Source organism: Sturnira hondurensis, unplaced genomic scaffold, assembly GCF_014824575.4.
Source record: "Sturnira hondurensis isolate 20B ecotype Veracruz unplaced genomic scaffold, ASM1482457v3 Scaffold0006496, whole genome shotgun sequence".
In the NCBI taxonomy this organism is placed as follows: domain Eukaryota; kingdom Metazoa; phylum Chordata; class Mammalia; order Chiroptera; family Phyllostomidae; genus Sturnira; species Sturnira hondurensis.
In genome coordinates this window covers 19,876,770-19,896,661 of record NW_028079127.1, presented here as the reverse complement: position 1 = coordinate 19,896,661, position 19,892 = coordinate 19,876,770, and the positions used below count along the sequence as shown (strand labels likewise).

General features: G+C 52.4%; 1 protein-coding gene across 4 annotated transcripts in view; it reads left to right on the top strand.

The window, feature by feature from the left end:
- The window catches only part of DAG1 (dystroglycan 1), a 52,906-nt gene extending 33,250 nt beyond the window's left edge, over window positions 1-19,656 (top strand). For all 4 annotated transcript variants that reach the window (XM_037049716.1, XM_037049715.1, XM_037049713.1 and 1 more), the window contains 2 exons: window positions 4,096-4,494; window positions 14,852-19,656. In XM_037049716.1, the coding sequence (XP_036905611.1) occupies window positions 4,210-4,494; window positions 14,852-17,251 (2,685 nt within the window). In that variant the 5' untranslated portion in view covers window positions 4,096-4,209 and the 3' untranslated portion in view covers window positions 17,252-19,656. The remainder of the gene's footprint in view (window positions 1-4,095; window positions 4,495-14,851) is intronic.
- The last annotated feature ends 236 nt before the right edge of the window (window positions 19,657-19,892 follow it).

Here is a 19,892-nt window from a genome sequence, read left to right as displayed (position 1 = left end):
TTTAGAGGTATGTTGTATAATTTTCAAGCATTTGGAGAGTTTCCTGTTTTCCTTTAGTTACTGATTTTTGATTTGATTTCCTCGTGGTTGAAGGACACATTCAATATTATTTCATTTTCTTCAAGATTTTATTTATTTTTAGACAGAGGGAAAGGGAGGGAGAAAGGAGGGAGAGAAACATCAATGTGTGGTTGCCTCTTGTGCATCCCCTACTGGGGACCTGGCCCACAACCCAGGCATGTGCCCCGGCTGGGAATTGAATTAGTGACGCTTTGGTTTGCAGGCCAGTGTTCAATCCACTGAGCCACACCAGCCAGGGCTTATTTCGTTTCCTTAAAAATTTGTCAAGGTTTGGCCCTGGCTGGGTGGCTCAGTTGGTTGGAGCATCATCCCACACACCAAAAGGTTGTGGGTTCAATTCCTTGTCAGGGCACATTTACCTGAGTTGCAGATTCGATCCATGGTTAGGGTGTGTACAGGAAGTAACTGATTAATGTTTCTTACATCTTACATTTCTCTATCTCTCTCTCAAATCAATAAACATATCCTCGGTGAGGATTAAAAAGTTTTTTGTTGAGGTTTATTTCATGACCTTAGATATGGTCTATCTGGGCATGGGTTCCATGAACATTTGAAAAGACTATGTGTTCTAATCGCAGATGGAGTGCTTTGTAAGGGTCTAGTAGAGTTTATTGACCGATGGTATTTTTGAGGTTTTTTGTATCCTTGCTGATTTTCTTTGTAGTTATTTTGTCAGTTGTTGAGAGAGTGGTATTGAAGTTTCTAGTTAGAATTGTGGATTCTTAAGTTTTTTCTTTCAGTTCCATCAGTTTTTGCTTTACCCGTTTTGTAGCTCTGTTGTGTGGTGCATAGGCATTTGATGGGGTTACTGTTGTTGGCGGGCTGACCCTTCTGTCATTATGTGGTGCCCTCCTTTGGCCGTTTTCTTTGCTCTGAAGGCTACTTCATCTCGTGTTAATACACGTCCAGCCACTCTTGCTTTCCTCTAGTATTCGCCTGGTGTCTTTCCCACCCTCTTACTCTCTACCTGTCTTTGTCGCCTTGGCGCGGTCATTTACTGATCATCTTTTCTTATTCAGTTTGCAGTCGTCCTTGTTCTTGGTATGATTTTTTAAGAAAATTGAAACCAGGACAATTTTCTATTTTGTTCTGAAACTCTAAGTTTTGTTTTAGCTGGCTTTTTCTGGTACTTCTCTGGCAGGAGAGAGGTAGGGGAGGTGCTGCCTGATTATTGGGAAGTGGAGGTTAGTGTCCAGAGTCCCCACTCAGCCCTTAGTGACACCTGAAGGTGGGAGAAGTCCCTGTTCCCACCGCGCAGCGGTGGACATCCAGGCATCACTACCGCTGAGCAATGGTGAAAGTTTCGACCCTCCATGAATCCTCCTTGTGATATCTTCCTAGCAGGGGGAGAGAGGCTCCTTGGTACTGCCCCAGTGGGCATAGAAATACCGGTTCCCGTGTTGTTTCCATGGACACTGAGGGGCTGGAAGAGGAGGAGGGCAAGGGCAGCACATTGTTACGGGCTGGTGGGGATGAAAGTCCCTGCTTGGCCTTCTCCGGCACTACCTCAGTGGGGGTCCTGGGGTGCCTGTTACAGCCTCATGAGGGTGGAAGTCTAGGTCCCACACTGGACTTTGCTGGTGTGGGTGCGATTGGGGCCCCACTTCTTTTCTGTGGTGTTTGTCTAGAATAGGGCTGTTACTGTGTAAGTGTTTTCTGTCTTGCTAGGCTGCCCCCTCCTGCTCCTTTGGCTCAAGAGAGCAGACTGTTGGAACCTTTACTGTTTCATCCGTTGGCATTCCTGGCCTGCTGCCTTCTTCAGCTCCAGTTCTGGAAGGTATGAGGCAGAAAGCAGACCCATGGGCTTCACCAGGGTCTTTTCGTGAGTCCTGGGGTCCCTAGCTGGTCTGCCTTTTTTTGACCAAGTCTTAGGCGATTTTTTAAAAAAGATTTTACTTCTTGATTTTCAGAGAGAGGGAAGGGAGGGAGAAAGAGAGAGAAACATCGATGAGTTGCCTCTTGCACACTCCCAGCTGGGCACCTGGCCTGCAACCCAGGCATATGCCCTGACTGAGGATCGAACCCGGGGCCCTTTGGTTCACAGGCTGGCGCTCAGCCCATTGAACCACACCAGCCAAGGTTTATGTTTATTTTAAATAGAATGTCTAAGGATTTTCATTGTAGTTAGTGGGAAACCAGGGAAGAACATATCTGCTCCATTTTCCTGGAAGTCCAATGGGCTTTTTCTTTTATGTTTTATATTTTTTGATGTCTTTTAAAATGAAATCCTTCTTTGTCCTGATATTCAACTATATTTTAAAAAGTTTTTAATTCTGCTTTTTACATTTGTGTGTCTAATCTACCTGGGATTTGTCTCGCTTGTGATGGGAAAGTAGGGGAGGAGCCTAAGTGGCCACTCATTCCAGAACTTTCGAACAGCTCTGTTGCAGAGCTGGTTTTTGGCTCTCCTCTGGTTTCACAGTCAGCTGGCTGTTGTCCGCATGAGACTTGGCCTTAAATACAGTTGCTTTAGGTAAGTCTTTGTTTGGTACAATAGGACTCCCAGGCTCCAAAATTGTTTTACTTTCTTGGGGTTTGGCTTTGTATGGTGAATGGTAGCTCAAAAACAAAATAAGAACCAGAATAGGAAAAAAAAAAAAAGCTGCTGGAATTGGCTTAGGTTTGTGTCGACTTTAGAGTACACTGCCCATTTCAGTGGCCGTGTTTTCTTTAGCAATTTTACTTCCTTTGTATTACCCAAGTCAGAAAATATATCATGTGGCCCTTCAACAGCTTGGCTCAGGGCAGGGCTTAATTCTTTTCCAGAATGAGAAATTGTTCCTGATGGCAGTGGTCACCTGTGGGTACCCAGTAAGCCCCACAATGCATCTGTGGCTGCCAGCCTTAGAGCAGGCGTCATAAGCTGTCTGAAGCTGGCGTGGGGGAGAGGGGACAATGTGCGGGATTCTAGTTACTGTGGTGCAGAGGCAAGAGAAGCCGTGGAAGTGTGGTTCACTGGCACTGAGTTTACAAATACACGGTTAGTATCTGGGTCCTGTGATAAGTTCGCGGAGTGTGAGGGAGGGGCAGGCATTTGTCACATGTCTCTGTGCAAATACTTGGGTTTTTATAGTCTTTTCAAAAGTATGTTTTAAAAACTTAATAATGGTTGTATTTTGCTCCATTGCTCTGTCTTTATATGTACACATACACATTTTTCTCTTGGACCATTTCAAAGTGAGTTGCAGAGATTTTTGGTGTTTTATCTCTAAGGACTTTAAAACCAGGGGCCATCTCTTACCAGAGACACCACCATCATTTCACCAAGTAAAATTAACAATAAATCTTACCTCCAGTACATGTGCAGAATTCCCCAGTTACCCCCTTTGGGCGCTAGACTTGTGCGTGTTTTGTTTTTTAAGTAAATCCGGGATCTAGTCAGGATGCACGTTCTGCACCTGGTTGCTCTCTCTGAGTCTAGACCAGCCTCTGGTGTTTCGGGGGGGTCAGCATTTGGACAAACCAAGCTGGGTATCGTGGAGAAGGTCCTGCATTCTAGACCTGTCTGATTGCGTCTTCCTGCCCCTGTGTTTCCCGCACAGTAGAGGTTAGTCCAGGGCAGCACGGTCCAGCGGAGATGTGATGTGAGCCACACGTGTCACATGAAAGTAGATAAAAATAAGGAAGAATGGATTTTAATACTGTGTTTAATGTAATACATTTCATTACTGTTTACCATTAATATTTACTGCTAAATGTATTTATGTTCAAAATACTATTTCACTATGTAAGAATGTCTCAAAAGTATTAGTGAGATATTTTACATTCCTTTTGTATACAGATTTTTAAAATCTGTATAAAAAGTGTCAGTGTGCTTTGCACTTAGTGGGCCAGGCCCATTTCCAGCGTTGATCAGCCGCATGTGGCTGGCGGCTCTGTACTGGACGCACAGGGCCTGCCTGGTTGGCCGCAGGACAGGCATTTGGGGGACACTCACAGGGTAGTAGCTGCCTGTGCACAACTTTGAATTCATGGAGGTTGCTGAAGTCTGAGACGGTTGTTCTTCTTTTTTAGGCCCTGAGTGCTCGGGGATGGAGCAGGTGTGCAGAGGGTGACCACCCAGCTCTGGGACCACGCTGCTTACCTCCTTTCATCGGAGACTCTCGGCTTGAGCAGACTTGACCCTGGATGAGGATGTCTGTGGGCCTTTCGCTGCTGCTCCCCCTCTTGGGGAGGACCTTTCTCCTTCTGTTCTGTGTGTCCGTGACTCAGTCCCACTGGCCGAGTGACCCTTCAGAGGCCATTAGGGACTGGGAGAACCAGCTTGAGGCGTCCATGCACTCGATGCTCTCAGACCTCCCCGAGGCGGTCCCCACGGTGGTCGGCATTCCTGATGGCACAGCTGTCGTCGGGCGCTCGTTTCGAGTGACCATTCCAACAGATTTAATTGCCTCCAATGGAGACATCATCAAGGTGAGAGACTGGCTATAAAAAGTAAATGAAGAAGAATTCTCATCTCCCACTTTAGTTTTAGGTTTTAGCTTTTCAGTTCTTCACTCTAGTGATTCTGAGCTCAGTTTTTCCAAAACCTGCTAAGTGGCCAAGGAACAGCCACTGATGTTCACAAGAGGGTCACCATATATCTCAGAGTGGCATCCTAAACCTTTGTTCTTATTCCCATTTTGAGGTTCTCATCATTAGAAAGCCTTTACCTTTGTACTCTGGGGGACCTCTTGGTCATCGAGTTAAAGGTGTGGTGGGAAAAATTACAGGAAAAGGCCTCCTTTTGTTGGCCGTGGGATTGAACCCAAGAAATACAGAACTTTTAACTGCTTTGAACCTATTTTCTAAAAAAGATTTTATTTATATATTTTTAGAGAGGGGCGGGAGAAAGGGGGGAGAGAAACCTCAATGTGTGGTTCTTGTGGCCCCCACTGGGGACCTGGCCCACAACCCAGGCATGTGCCCTGACTGGGAATCGAACTGGCAGCCTTTTGGCACTCAGTCCACTGAGCCACACTAACCAGGGCTGAACCTATCTTTTTTTTAAAAAAAGGTATCGATAATATAGGAGTTTTGCTTTAGTTTGATACTCTATATTTACTAATATATTTGATCGCTTAACTCTTGGGGGGAAGCAACTCAGTGAATAAGGGAACCTGAGACCCATGTAATAGGTAGAGCATCTTGGCTGGCCCAGGGTGGAGACAGAAAGCTTCTCTGTGAAGCAGCAACACCAGGCCTTTGGGGTTGTGGGTCCGTATAGCGTCCCCCAGAACCTGAGTGAGCTTGCATGGCGGCCCTCTGGGTCTGTGGGGTGCGCTCTTCTGATTGCGTACTGTGAGCGTCTCCTAGAGCAGCCGTCGGCACACTTTTTAAAGGGCCAGATGGTGTGTCGGGTTTCGCCGGCCATTTGATTGCAGGTGTAGTTCCTCAGCTCTGCCAGTGCTGTGCACGAGTAGGGACAGATAATCTGTAAATGGATGGGCGTGGTTGTGTCCCAATAACACTTATAGACACAAACCGAAATTGGAATTTCATATAATTTTCTCATGTCATAAAATATTACTCTTGTATTGACTTTTTTCAGTCAATGCAAAATGTAAAAACGGTTTTTACTCACGGGCTGTTCAGAAACGTGGCGGGCCTGATTTGGCTCACGGCCAGAGTTTGCTGACCCATAACCTATACCATCCTTTCCTTAGAGGTGTAACTTGAAAATGAACTAAAAAAATTTTAAGGTCTTTACTTTGTTATGGTAGTTTTTATATCTGTGTTGTATTTAGACTTCTATACACACATCATGTACTGGCTACCTATCGGTGTGTTTAAATCACCAAAACTTGGTGGTTTAAACAACCAGTTTGGCCCTGGCTGGTGAGGCTCAGTGGATTGAGCACAGGCTGTGAACCAAAGGGTCGTCGATTTGATTCCCAGTCAGGGCACATGCCTGGGCTGTGGGTCAGGTCCCTAGTGCGGGGCATGTGAGAGGCAACCACACATTGATGTTTTTCTCCCTTTATTTCTCCCTCCCTTTCCCTCTCTCTAAAGATAAATTAACCTTAAAAAAAAAGACTTCCTTAAAAAAAAAGTTTGTTTTGCTCACACTTTTGTGGCCAGGTATTGAGAGCTCGCCTGGGAACCGTGTCCCTGCCTCACACGGAACTAGCTAGAGCGGCTCACCTGGGGCCGGAGGACGCCCTTCCAGGATGGTTCATTTACGGCTGGCAAGTTGGCGCTGCCTGTTGACAGGGAGCTTACCAGGGGTTGTTGGTCAGGGTTCTTGGTTCCTTTCCACGTAGACCTTTTCGTGGGTTTCCTCTTAGGACAGTAGCTGTGTTCCGTGAATAGGTAGTCCAAGAAACAGGAAGTGAGAGGTGCCAGTCTCTTAAGGCCTGGGCTTAGAAACTTGCACAGCAATACTCCGTTGTACACCATTGGTCAGAGCACATGCACGCTCTGATTCATCCTTTCCAGTGTGCCCCTCTCTGACCCACAGCCCTGGGCATCCAGATTAGAAGTAGCCACAAGTTCTGTGCCCTCCAAGAGGCGGGGTTACAGTCCTTGCCCTTGAGTCTGGGCAGACTCGCTCCTCACCGCACCCTTTTGTGCTCTCCTCCTTTTCCCTGTTGGCTCCCTTCTCTTAGAGTGTGGCTTGTTCTTGGCGGTGTTGCGATCCCAGGGGTGGCCATACTTCTGAAGATCCTGGCTCACTCCCACAGAACTCTTTCTAGTTTGTCGGGTGCTTGCAAAAGATTTCTATGTAATCTTCATAATATCCCAGCAAGCCAAGTGCTAGTCTGGCCGTTAGGTGAAGAATGGCAGTTTAAAGGGTACGTTTCTTGCCTAACTGCAGATTTGGTCTGGATAGCCAAACCCTGCAGTGACTGACCTTGTTCCAGTGGCCACTGGAATGTTTTACACGGATTAGTCTCAACCAGAGGTGCTTTGAAATGATGCAGTGAGCCAGCTGCTGGCTGTATCTGGCAGAGAGATACTTAATAGGCTTACTCACCAGGGGAGTAAAGATATTTTACTGGGAAAACAGGATTTTATCCAGCATATTTATCTGTAGAAAGCAGACCATTTAGTGGCTGATCAGCCGGTAGAAAAACAGATGAAGATGTGTGACTCCTCATCCCAGACCCTCTCGCCACCAGGGTTGTGTGGGGTGGAGAGCAGTCAGAATGCCCGACTTCATTCCTGGAGCTTGGGTTTCCCTGAGAACAGGATTAAAGAGTTTTATGTTAAAGGAGCCGTGTTTCCCCCCTCATTATAATAATGATGTGTAAATGTACATTGTATATAAGAGGGAAGAAAGTCTGTGGTTCCTCCCACTCAGTGACTTCCTCCATCATTGTCCATCCTCATCAAGGGGTGTCTGTGTCTTGGGCAGACACCAGACGGACACCTTGGACGGAACTGGGATCGCACTGGATGCGTTTTCACCTTTTCTTCATTCACTGCAGCTTGAGTTTCTTCCCCTTGGTTGTTAAGAAGTCTTTTAACATGTAACTTCCAAGGGCTGCCCAGTGTTCTTGTGTATGTGAGCAACATTTCAGATCTTGGCCTCAAGGGGTCTTGTGGGGGTCACCTCCAGATCATACCCATCGCTCGTACCATCATCCGAGCCACCACTTCACTGACCTCTTCCCAGGTCACCACCTCTGTTCTTGACCCCTCAGTCTGTTCTCCGCACTGAGGCCAAAGACATCTGTATCTTTGGAAAGCTGGGGTCTGCTTCGCACCCTCCCCTCACCGCCCATTGCCAAGCTGCACTTTGGACCGAGCCCCCTCCCTTTGCACACCACGTCTCAGCCACATTCGCCCCTTTCTGCTGCACAAACCCGCCACGCTCAGCCCCCCCCACCCCCGCCCCGGCCCCTGGCTTCCTTCTGTTGGACACACTCGGGTTGAGCTGGAGCGTCACCTGAGGACGTGAGCCCTTTCCCCTCCCTGATGAAGACAGCTTTCCCACAAAACCTGTGTCACCTTCTTAGCAAGCTTCTGTACTCGAAATTCTGGGTTTTTGTTGGTCTGCGTGTGGGACTCCTGTCACACAGTCTGCCCTCCAGTGCTTACGGGCTGGTGGAGGAGAAAGGACCCCTTCAGTGTAGACAGAGCTTTGGATCCTCAAAGCCTGCCTGACTGTGTGCAAGGAGAAATGTGGGCTTAGCCCTCTGTGGGGCTCCCAGGTGAGGGTTCGCCTCCCAGCCAATTTGGACATGGCCGAGTTGCCTAATGAGGACTCCTGGGCCTAGCATCTGCCTGAGATCTGCTGAGATTAGATGGTTTGACTGTCATACTTGCTGACTGGTCAGGGCCTCTGCAGGCGATTGCTGATGGCATAATCTAGTGCTTATAGCAGACTGAGTAACGGTCTGTTGAAAGGATGGAAAATTAAGTCTCATGCTAAGTGAGCTGCATTGGCCACCTGCCGAGCCTGTGTGGGCCGTTGGTTACGCTATTTCAGGAGGTTGTGGCAACTCTGGGGATCACAGTGGCAGAGGGTGTGCTGCTTGGCATCAGTCTGGTGGCCCATCAGGTGCCATCAGTTCCTGAATCAAGGGCTTCCCTAGACTTGAGTCACCAGGCTGCAAGGAGGTTAGGAGAAAGGAGAGAGGAACTGCCTGCCTGGAGGACGTAGCCCGAGGTCCTGGAGCCTGTGCTCTGCACACAGTGGACAGCTTCTGTCCAGCCTCAGCCTGGCCAGCGTTCGTTACTTTCCCTGCTGTTCTCCAGCTCTTCCTCCACAATTGGTTTGGTACAGTCAGCCCCAGCTCACCTCCCAAATGGACACCATTGACTTGATGATGCAAGGAGAGGCTGCAGGTTATCCCCAGGCCCTTGTGGCCAGCAAGACCTTCCCGGCAGACCTGAGTCATGAAGCTCTCTCCTCCTGTGACCTCGGGACATTCCACAGCAGATGGTCCTGGCGTGTGCTCCTTTGGCCCAGACTGGGTGTCTGTGTACAGAGCTCATCCCAGGTCTCGACTCTTTGCTCTCACAGCTGCCTTTGGGTCCTAGAGCACCTCCTCCTCATCAGGGACTCTGGGGACAGGTCGCACAGAATCCAGCTTGGCCTTCGCTGGGCGAATCCTAGGCTGTCCTAGTACTGGCCCTAGTACACGTTACCCATCCTGACCCTGGCCGCCCTCAGGGTTGGCACCTTCCCTGTGACTTGAGTGAGTGAGGCTCACTGGCTGAGGAAGGTGAGCATTGGCCCGGGCATGTGCTGACCCTTCCTCTCCAGGGTGGTCAGGAGCTGCAGCTCTGCATCTCCTGAAGGGACCCAGCCGACCCTCCAGAGTCCCCCCAGATGTCCTGTTTTGGTAGGGCTGGTACGGATGGCTTGTCATCCCTGTTTCCCTGTAGCCTCCTTGCCTGGAGACAATGCGGACTGTCCCTCAGCCCAAGATGCCGGCAGACTGGGAGCAGCCCTTCCTGGGACTGTGCTCTCAGCTGCTGGCATGGGCCCCCCATTGTGCCCCTGCGAACAATGGCTACTCTTTCTGGCCGAGAAGGGGAGCCCATGAAAGGAGCATTTCTTTGGATGCTTGAGAGCTTTGTGGCAACCCCGCCTGTGGGAGATGAACTGCGGTTTCTTCCTGCCTCGAGTGGGTGTTCCCCGGCTCTGAATGGACCCCTTGTGAACATGGCACACCGCGAAATGCGGGTTGGCGAGGGACAGCATCCTTGGGGGTGGGTTGTCAGAATGGCATTTGCCTAGACTCATCAACTCAGATGCTTACTGAGAGTACAGGCTTCTGCGTTTCGGGGAAACACTGACAAGGACTGAAAGGGCGTGACAGAGGAAAAATAGGGGGTGTCGGGGCTTGGGAGAGAGGGACTGCTTCTGAGAATTTTATTTGTTTGTTTTTGTGGGTTTTTAAGAATTTTATTAATGGCTGTAACTATGCTAGGCTGTCCTTTACTTTTGGGGGGGAAATTTTTTGTTTTTAGGTGAGAACAGCTAACATTCTGTAAAGTGCCTCGTAACTCAGACCAGAAGGGTGCTCACCAGGCTAGGCAGTGTGTGTTCGGAATGTGATCCGGTGGCTTTGGCCTTTAATCAGGAGCCGTGTGCTGGTCTGAGGTTTGTGTGTCTGGCAGCCAGACCGGTGATGCAGGGATCGTCTTTCACGGGTGTGGCTCTGCTTTACTTGTCAAAGCAAAGGTCCCTTGCATCCCCATCCACCCTGGTCTTTACCTTACATGGGAAAAGTCTTGGCCCTTTCACCTTAAGCCAGAGGCTCTTGTTGACCTGCGTCATCTCCCAGCCCGGCCCACCCATGTCACTGCCCGTGTGCATCATTTGCAAAGCTGGTCTTGGCCACAGAGGGTTATCTCATTGGCATAGTCCATGGTTTGGACACAGGATCACCCTGGATATGAGTCAGCACCACGGAGGCCTCTACTGCTTGGTCGGAGGGCCAGACTCCCATCAGAGGGACTGTTCCCCGCCTCCCTGAGCAGAGAGGACCACACAGTCGGCCTTGACCACTTTGTGTTCCAGTGCCTCCAGGGTATCACTCATGGTACCCAGTCATAGACGGCTGCAGGTTGGCCCAGCTCTGTGGCTTGGCTGAGGGGTGAGGGGCCTGAAGGGTTAGGAGCCAGTGACGAGGTCTCAGGCACAGCAGGGGCTTTGCCAGGGCAGGCTGCAGGAGGCCCACGCCATGGGTGTCACAGGACAGCAGCCCATGCCATTTTAAAGTGGGCCACTGAGAAGACGCCCCCCCCCCCAGGGTTTTATCATTTATCTGAATGATAAAACCTGGGACTTCTTGGTTTCAGAAAGCTGAAGTTCATAGAATTAATTAGGCCCCAGTTCCTCAGTTTTGTTTTTCATTTGTACCTGGCTGGCTGGCTCCTGCTTTTTTTTTTTTCTTTTTTTTTTTTTTGACACGGGCCTAAATGAGGGCACTCCTCTGCCCATTTGCTCTTCCCCAGGTGGTACTGACTTGGGCGGAAAGACTGCTCGTGTTGCGTGGTGTTTAGCACAGGAGCTGTATCTTCTTCACCCCGGGTGCTCGACGTCCTACTGTGTGAGAGCGGGCACCAGCAATGCAGTTGGAGAGAGTGTCCCAGGACTGAGCAGGCGGTCAGTCAGTCACTGGTCATCTGCTGGCATAGACTACGGAGTGACCAGAACTCCCACTTGGCAGTTCCCTGGTCGCTGGTCACAGTGATTCATCGTGAGTGTCGCTGGGCAGGCAGCCTCCAGAACTCCTGCGGCTCTGCCCAGATTTTGTGGTTCTGATCCTTAATGCTTTTGGATGTGCTTCATGGATCAGGACTTCTTCAACTGGGTGTGTGGCTGTTGGAGATCATCTTTTGCTCTGTGCTGGGCTGGCCTTCTGTCTCAGAAGCATGTCCTCTCTGAGGGATGCTGACCCGGAAAGATTTCTTGCTTTTTGGGGGCGGCCTATCATGCTCTCAGGTTGGGCTTCCTTCTGCAGGTTCTGCCTCTCGCAGATTCCCACCAACTGCCTGAAGGCTCCTTTCGCCGAGCGCTGGGCTGTACAGTCAGCAGCCTCATCTCCAGCCTCTCCAAGGCAGTGATGGTGTTTGGCGATGGGGGCCTGAGTGACCTGAAACTCTGGGGGAGTCCCGTGGCCGGGACCAGCCTATCCCCAGCAACACCTGCTGGTGCCAAGGAACACTCGCACGGGACTCTGATTCCTGCCTCTCGCCCGTCATTCCTGGCCTGGCCATGCTTAGGGGTTGGTTGTGGGTGCTAATGGTGCAGCTAGGGCGGAAATATTTATATGAGTAAACCAAAGACTCCGAGAATAGTGAGGACCTTGGGCGCACATGTGCCAGGCTCCAGCACATCTGTTACAGACTGGAGAGGCGGTGAGTGCTGGTGTTCGGGCTAACACCTGCAGACAGGTCTTACCAGGCAAGCAAGTCTCTGGGGGCCCCCAGCCTTGGCCTTATTCCCCTGTAGGATCCTGGCTTCCCTCTCCCACGGTCTCCTTGTTCCCTTTGATGCTTTGAGCTTCTGTTTTGGGGTATGACTAGGGAGACAAGGCCTCACTGTACCCTGGGTACAAGGCCAGTTAGGGAGGAGGACTGGAGAGTGGAGCCTGGATGTGCCCTGGGCCTGTTCGTACGGCGGCCTTACAGTGTGTCCTGGGTCTTCTCTCAGCCCACAGGGGTGGGTGGGGAACCAGCGCTGACAGAATTCAGCATGTGCCTGGGCCTGTGACTGTACGAGGATGGCGTCATTTCCCTCTTTGTTCAGATGAGAAAACGGGCTGAGTTTGAGTCAGGCCTCAACCTGCGTGGAGCTGGGACTCAGCCCAGGCTCCCAAGGATGGGGCTTCCCCTTGAGTAGGCAGTTGTTACAAGGATGAGTCCTGGCTTGTCGTGGGGGCTGTGACTTTCAGAAGGAACTTTTCTATCCCGCTTCGCCCCCAGGCCCTGAGAGGGAAAGGGGTGCAGAGTGTTGGAAGCTGGAGGGAAGGTCTGGGGTTCCCATGGACGGAAGGAGTTGCTGCTTTGTCCTGATGGAGCAGGATTTGGTCCCATAGTGCTCCCTCCACTGAGCGTCCTCGGGAGGGAGAGGCCGCTAGTGGAATCTTCGGGGACTGGGGATGCTGCCAGCCCCTCAGGCATGTTCAGACTTCCAAGTTCAGGGGCTTTCCCCAAATGGCCTTGAAGATGCAGGGGTGCCAGCTTGTCTGTGACTTGCCTTGGCCAGGTTCCTTGTAGAACTCAGATTTATTTTGCTTCCTGTGGCCCTTGTATTAAATGAATCATTGCCACGCAAAGTGCTGTCTCGGTACTGGATGCAGCCAGGACCAGGATGCTCAGAGGTGCGTGGGCTTCAGAATGTTCCTGTCTGAGGAGACCCAGAGACCCTGGGAACTGTCCACTTCGGGGTTGGAGACCCAGGCTGAACACCTGTCCTGTGGCAAGGTGGGACCAGGCACGGCCCAGGCGAGGCCCAGCCCTGTAAACATCTCCTGGTTCCCTGACTTGACTTCTCTGTTTGGTTCTTACATTTTTGCTTCACGTTCTTTTACAAAATAGGAGCATTCAGCCTTTGCTTTGTGTTTATAGGTGGATGAGGCTGTTCGCATATTTAACGCGATTGAACTGAAAACATTTAAAGCACAGGTTTTTCAGCCAAAACATTTGAAGTAAATATTTGTTATAACTAAAAAAGACTGTAGAGGAAAAATACATTTAGTGTTTTGCATGGATTTCGAAACACTGATCTCGACAGATATTTTGCCGTTTCTGATGCTGGCTGTGTTTGCAGCAGAGGGCGAGTGCATTTGCAGAGGACAGGGGTTCATACTGGCCATTAATTAGAGGACAGTGCACCCTCCAGTGGGTGGAATGCGGTGTCACAGACCCTCAGTGAACTCGGTGGCTCAAAGAGCAGGCGGTAAGGGAGAGCCTCAGTAGTACAACTGATGGGGTCAGGTGTCCTCACGGGTTTTTGCTGGAAGCAGGAAACTCTTTGTAAGGGGATGAGTATCTGGTCTCTGATAAGGTTGAGGGGACTGCATGCTGCCTGGGCACCTGTGTCCTCGCTGGGACGATCAGGTACAAGCTTGGGGTCTCCTGCCATCACTCAGGTACCTGGCTCTGAGCAAGAGGAAGCAGAGGCCCCGTGGAGCCCAGCAGGCATGGCTCCGGCCTTCCTGCCACAGGGAGGGACGCGTTTCAGTGTCCCTCTGCTGACAGGCAGTGGCCGTAGACTGGGGCTGGCAGTAAGACGTGCTGTCTGTTGGCCCGTGTGTCCCTGGACTCCATGGGACGGGACAGTGGTAGCTGAGATGCCTGCAGGCAGAGAAGAGCATGGGTACCACCTCTTGTGCATTGGGGGCAAGGGTGTTTCCCCAGGGTGAGAGGGGTCACAGATGGGGCCTGGGCAAGAGGCAGGCATGGTTTCTCTTTGTCAGCCGATGGTGGAAGTTCTTGTGGCAGCATTTCCTTGGGTGTTGGGAGTATTACCAGTGATGTGCCCCTGTGGAAAAGGACTTCCACCCCAAAACAAGTCTAGGGGGTGCTGGTGGGTGGGATAGGGGATGAGCTGCTCATGCCCACTCCTGCACCCGCACTCTCCGGGCGGGGGTGAGCGCTGCACATCTCCCGAACGTAGCTGACTGTAGAACCCTCTTTTAGATACGCCAGCTCCGTGGGTCCTTTGGTAAGCACCCCTCTCCAACAGTTGTTTTGGTGCCTTGCCCCGGGCATCACAGTTTTGCTTGAGGGCTGAAAAGCAGGGTTAATGAAGACTTGAGATGACCAACGGTGTCTGCTACCAGAGGTGTACCACTACACTTGACTAACTGATGGTTGTGAGTGAGTCATTTGAGGGCATTGAGCTGTCCCTTGCACCCAGACCCCTGTGCATTTCTGCTCCCTTGGGGGGTGGGGGCAAAGTTGTGGTGTCCGCGGAGGGCAGAGAAGTTGGAGGCGAGGGTAGAAAGGAGCGCTGAGGGTGATACACTTGGGCTGGACTCTGCAGGCAGAGTGGGTGAGGGCGTGGCCAGGCACGTTGCTGGTGTGGAAACCCACAGCAGTCTCAAGCCCTCTGGTGTGGGTTCTCCGGGATGAGCCGTGTGTGTGTGTGTCAGCCCTGCCGTCTCTCCACCGTGTGACCTTGGGCGAGTCGTTTGCCTTTCATGCTAGACCTTCTGGCAGCCCCAGTTTTTGGCGACATCTCGGTGAACCCTAGGAGAGAGGAGTAGGTTCGCCCAACAGGAATCCTGAGTTACACCTCAAGCCTGTGACAAGACTCTGGTGACGGGTGTTTTGGGGTTGTGCGACAACGGTAGCACTTACTTCATGCTGGTATCTCTTCCAGGTATCCGCGGCGGGGAAGGAGGCCTTACCATCCTGGCTGTACTGGGACCCGCAGAGCCGCATCCTGGAGGGGCTTCCCCTAGACACCGATAAGGGGGTGCACTACATCGCAGTGAGCACGGCACGGCTGGGGGCCAACGGGAGCCACGTGCCCCAGACCCCCAGCGTGTTCTCGATCGAGGTCTACCCCGAAGACCACAGCGAGCAGCCGGCTGTGCGGGCGGCGTCACCCGACCCTGGTGAGGTGGTTTCATCTGCCTGTGCAGCGGAGGAACCTGTGACGGTCCTGACGGTCATTCTGGACGCCGACCTTACCAAGATGACCCCAAAGCAAAGGATCGACCTCTTGCATAGGATGCGGAGCTTCTCAGGAGTGGAGCCTCCCAGCATGAAGCTGGTGCCCGTGGTGAATAACAGGCTCTTTGACATGTCGGCCTTTATGGCAGGCCCAGGAAACGCAAAGAAGGTTGTAGAGAACGGGGCCCTGCTCTCCTGGAAGCTGGGCTGCTCCCTGAACCAGAATAGCGTGCCTGACATCCGCGGTGTGGAGGCTCCTGCCAGGAAGGGTGCCATGTCGGCGCAGCTTGGCTACCCTGTGGTGGGTTGGCACATCGCCAATAAGAAGCCCCCTCTTCCCAAACGCGTCCGGAGGCAGATCCACGCCACACCCACGCCTGTCACTGCCATTGGGCCCCCAACCACGGCCATTCAGGAGCCGCCATCCAGGATTGTACCCACCCCCACGTCTCCGGTCATTGCTCCTCCCACAGAGACCCTGGCACCTCCAGTCAGGGACCCCGTTCCGGGGAAGCCCACAGTCACCATTCGGACTCGAGGTGCCATCATTCAGACCCCAACTCTAGGCCCTATCCAGCCCACTCGGGTATCAGAAGCTGGCACCACGGTTCCTGGCCAGATCCGCCCCACGATGACCATTCCCGGCTATGTGGAGCCCACGGCGGTCGCCACTCCTCCCACGACTACTACCAAGAAGCCACGAGTGTCCACGCCCAAACCAGCTACACCTTCCACAGACTCAACCACCACGACTCGAAGGCCGACCAAGAAACCACGTACCCCCCGACCAGTGCCTCGGGCCACCACCAAAGCTCCCATCACCAGGTTGGAAACAGCCTCCCCACCTACACGCATCCGCACAACCACCAGTGGGGTGCCCCGCGGAGGAGAACCCAACCAGCGCCCGGAGCTCAAGAACCACATCGACAGAGTGGATGCCTGGGTCGGCACCTATTTTGAGGTGAAGATTCCGTCAGACACCTTCTACGACAAGGAGGACACCACCACCGATAAGCTGAAGCTGACCCTGAAGCTCCGGGAGCAGCAGCTGGTGGGCGAGAAGTCCTGGGTGCAGTTCAACAGCAACAGCCAGCTCATGTACGGCCTGCCCGACAGCGGCCACGTGGGCAAGCACGAGTATTTCATGCACGCCACCGACAAGGGTGGCCTGTCAGCTGTGGATGCCTTTGAGATCCATGTCCACAAGCGCCCTCAAGGGGACAGGGCTCCTGCACGGTTCAAGGCCAAGTTTGTGGGTGACCCGGCACCAGTGGTGAATGACATTCACAAGAAGATCTCCCTGGTGAAGAAGTTGGCCTTCGCCTTTGGAGACCGCAACTGTAGCACGGTCACTCTCCAGAATATCACACAGGGCTCCATTGTGGTGGAGTGGACCAACAACACGCTGCCCTTAGAGCCCTGTCCCAAGGAGCAGATCACAGGGCTGAGCCGCAGGATCGCCGAGGATGACGGGAAGCCTCGGGCTGCCTTCTCCAACGCGCTGGAGCCTGACTTCAAGGCCTTGAGTGTTGCTGTGACGGGCTCTGGGAGCTGCCGGCACCTGCAGTTTATCCCCGTGGCACCACCCAGGAGGGTGCCTTCAGAGGCACCGCCCACAGAGGCGCCAGATAGGGACCCTGAGAAGAGCAGCGAGGATGACGTCTACTTGCACACAGTCATTCCGGCCGTGGTGGTCGCGGCCATCCTGCTCATTGCCGGCATCATCGCCATGATCTGCTATCGCAAGAAACGGAAGGGAAAGCTCACCCTTGAGGACCAGGCCACCTTCATCAAGAAGGGAGTGCCTATCATCTTTGCAGACGAGCTGGATGACTCCAAGCCCCCGCCCTCCTCCAGCATGCCACTTATCCTTCAGGAGGAGAAGGCCCCCCTCCCCCCTCCCGAGTACCCCAACCAGAGCGTGCCCGAGACCACTCCTCTGAACCAGGACACCGTGGGGGAGTACACACCCCTGCGGGATGAGGATCCCAACGCACCTCCCTACCAGCCTCCCCCACCCTTCACGGCCCCCATGGAGGGCAAGGGCTCCCGTCCCAAGAACATGACCCCATACCGGTCACCCCCTCCCTACGTCCCCCCTTAACCCACAAGCGCCTGGGTGGAGGCAGGGGCAGGGCAGGGCAGGGCCCGGAGACAGCACGGTGTTGTCTGGAGACCGGGGCCCTGCAGACCGCTGCCCGCCGGGAGCCGGCACCTGACTAGCACACGCTGACACACGCGGGGCCTGGACTGGCCTGCCCTCTCTGGTCCTCCTGAGCCCCAAAGCGGCTAGAGAGACTTTGGGGACATTTTTACTTTTCTTTTTTTCCTAACAGCTTTTTGTTTGTTCATAGAAAAGTCTTCGCTGCGTTTTTGATGGCTGGCTCTGAAAGCACCATTTGGCGTAGAAGTAGATGGAGGGAGCGAGGAACCGTGAATGAACTCGCAGGCAGTGCTGGGTGGCCTCCCAGCTCTCTGCGTTTTGCCTTTAACACTAACTGTACTGTTTTTTCTATTCACGTGTGTCTAGCTGCAGGATGTAACCTGGAAAACAGTAGCTAAAGATTAAATTCAAAGGACTTTCTTAAGGTTAAGTTTTTACATTTAATCTGCTGTTTACCTAAACTTGTATGTATAATTTTTGGGTGGGTATGGGAAATTGCTTTGCTAAGAATAAGCTCCCAGGGTGTTTCAAACTTAGAGAAGACCAAGGGACAGTATTTTTTAATCAAAGGAATCCTATTTTTTCACACTATGTAAACTGGGTTGCTCTGATACCCCAGAGTTGGACTGGGGGCCTCCTGGCCCTGGCTCCTCGAGGGGGGCTGGGGTCCTGGTGCTGGGCTTGCTCCCCTGCTGCGGCCAGGGGCTGGAAGCTGGAGGGGCCTCTTTAGGAGGGGCTGTGGACATTCACACCCCACCCCACGCATGCTAGCGGGTTACCACCGAGGGGTCTTCGTTTCCATGGAAAGGGGACTCCGAGAGGCAGCGGGCCATGGCCCCCAACCTAGGTGCTCCAGGGTGGACCAGCTGCTCATGGGGGTACCTGGGGAGGTCGAGGGACTCGACCACATTGACCTAGTTTTTTTTACCCTTCTGTGTTTTCCCCTCCTAAAAGGAATATCATGGTTTTTGAAACACTCAGTGGGGGACATTTTGGTGAAGATGCAATATTTTTATGTCATGTGATGCTCTTTCCTCACTTGACCTTGGCCTCATTGTCCTAACAGTTCACAGCCCCCACCCTGACCCACCCCACCCCTCTTCTCTGGCGCTCCTGTCCCAGACCTGGGGCCTGAATGGCTGGGAAAGTCTGGTGGCTGGGGAGGAGTGCCAGCAATAGTTCATAGTGAAAAATCTGTGGGCTCTCAAAGCTAATTTTTTACTAAAGTTTTTATACAGCCTCAAATTGTTTTATTAAAAAAATTAAAAACGGTGATGCTTACAGCAGTTTGTACAAGCTCTTAGTGTTGATTCCACGGAACTGACGGCTTTGCTCATTTTTATTTTATCTTTTCCCCTCCTTTTCCTAATGGTTTAAATTCTGGAATTACACTGAGGCTTCTTTGGCCTTTTTTAGCAGAACGCCCATCCATCCACCTGCATCTCTGTCCCGTGACTCAGGGGCGCCCCCTCTGCTTTGATTCTCCTCCTTTGGAAGACACCATTCTGAGCATGACTCCTTGACATCTGAGAGTTATTGGGGTACCTTTTAGGGAGGGATGCCTTTTGCAATAATGTGGTCGAGGGCAGGTGGGTGGACCCAGGCTCCCTTTGCACACCAAGCAGCCACTTCTAAGCCATATAGACCTTTCTGCTGAGGACTCTGTGTGCTGCCCCAGGAGGGGAGGGCCGGTCAGAGGGGCGGGGCCTCCACCCTGCCCTCCCAAGGGCCTTCCGCTGTGTGCCTGCTCCCACGGGGCCCAGCCACTCTCTCCCCTACCCAGCCACTGTGGGAACTTGAGTGCGCAGTGCCCTGGTTCGGGGAGTATGCAGATGAAGGCGCAGTGGACTTCTGGTGACTGGGCCTTGTGCCTCCAAGCCCTGGTCCAAGCCAGAGTACCCTCAGTGCCCTGGAGTTAGGAGCACGAGTGGGATCTGAACTGGTGAGATTTTTTTTGATGACCTCATCAAAAAGTAAAGAATCCCCAGTGTTCCAGGTGAGGGCTCTGAAAGGCCTTCCAAACTGCTCAGTTGCCCCTAGCAACCCCATCACGGGGCACTGCCTCGCAGAGATGCGGCTGGCCCGGAATGGCCTGTTGCCATAGCAACTGGAGGCGCTGGGGCAGTGAACAGAATAACAACAGCAACAATGCCCTTCCTGGCAGCCTCCTCCCCTGAGCACGGGCTGGCAATGGCCGCTGAACTCGGAGACAGTCCGTCTCACATTCAAATGTCCACCAACCACTGATGTGTTTTTATTTCCTTCTATATGATTTTAAGATGTGTTTTCTGCATTCTGTATAGAAACATATCAAACTAAATAAAAGCAGTGTCTTTATTACAATGCCATTGCCTCCAAGCATCTATTTCTCTGTCCTCTACACACTCTAGGATGTGAGGGGTGGGGTAGGAAGATAGGACCCGGGCAAGCCCAGGCGGAGGTCGCCTGTGAGCAGCTCACTTCAGGGCCTCCAAATCCTTGCCATTTTTGTGCCCTTGGGAGAGGGTGGGTGTGTGCTCTGGCAGTTCTGCCAGCACAGGAGCCCTCCTTGGCACTTGTTGAATCTGCAAGTCTCAATTTC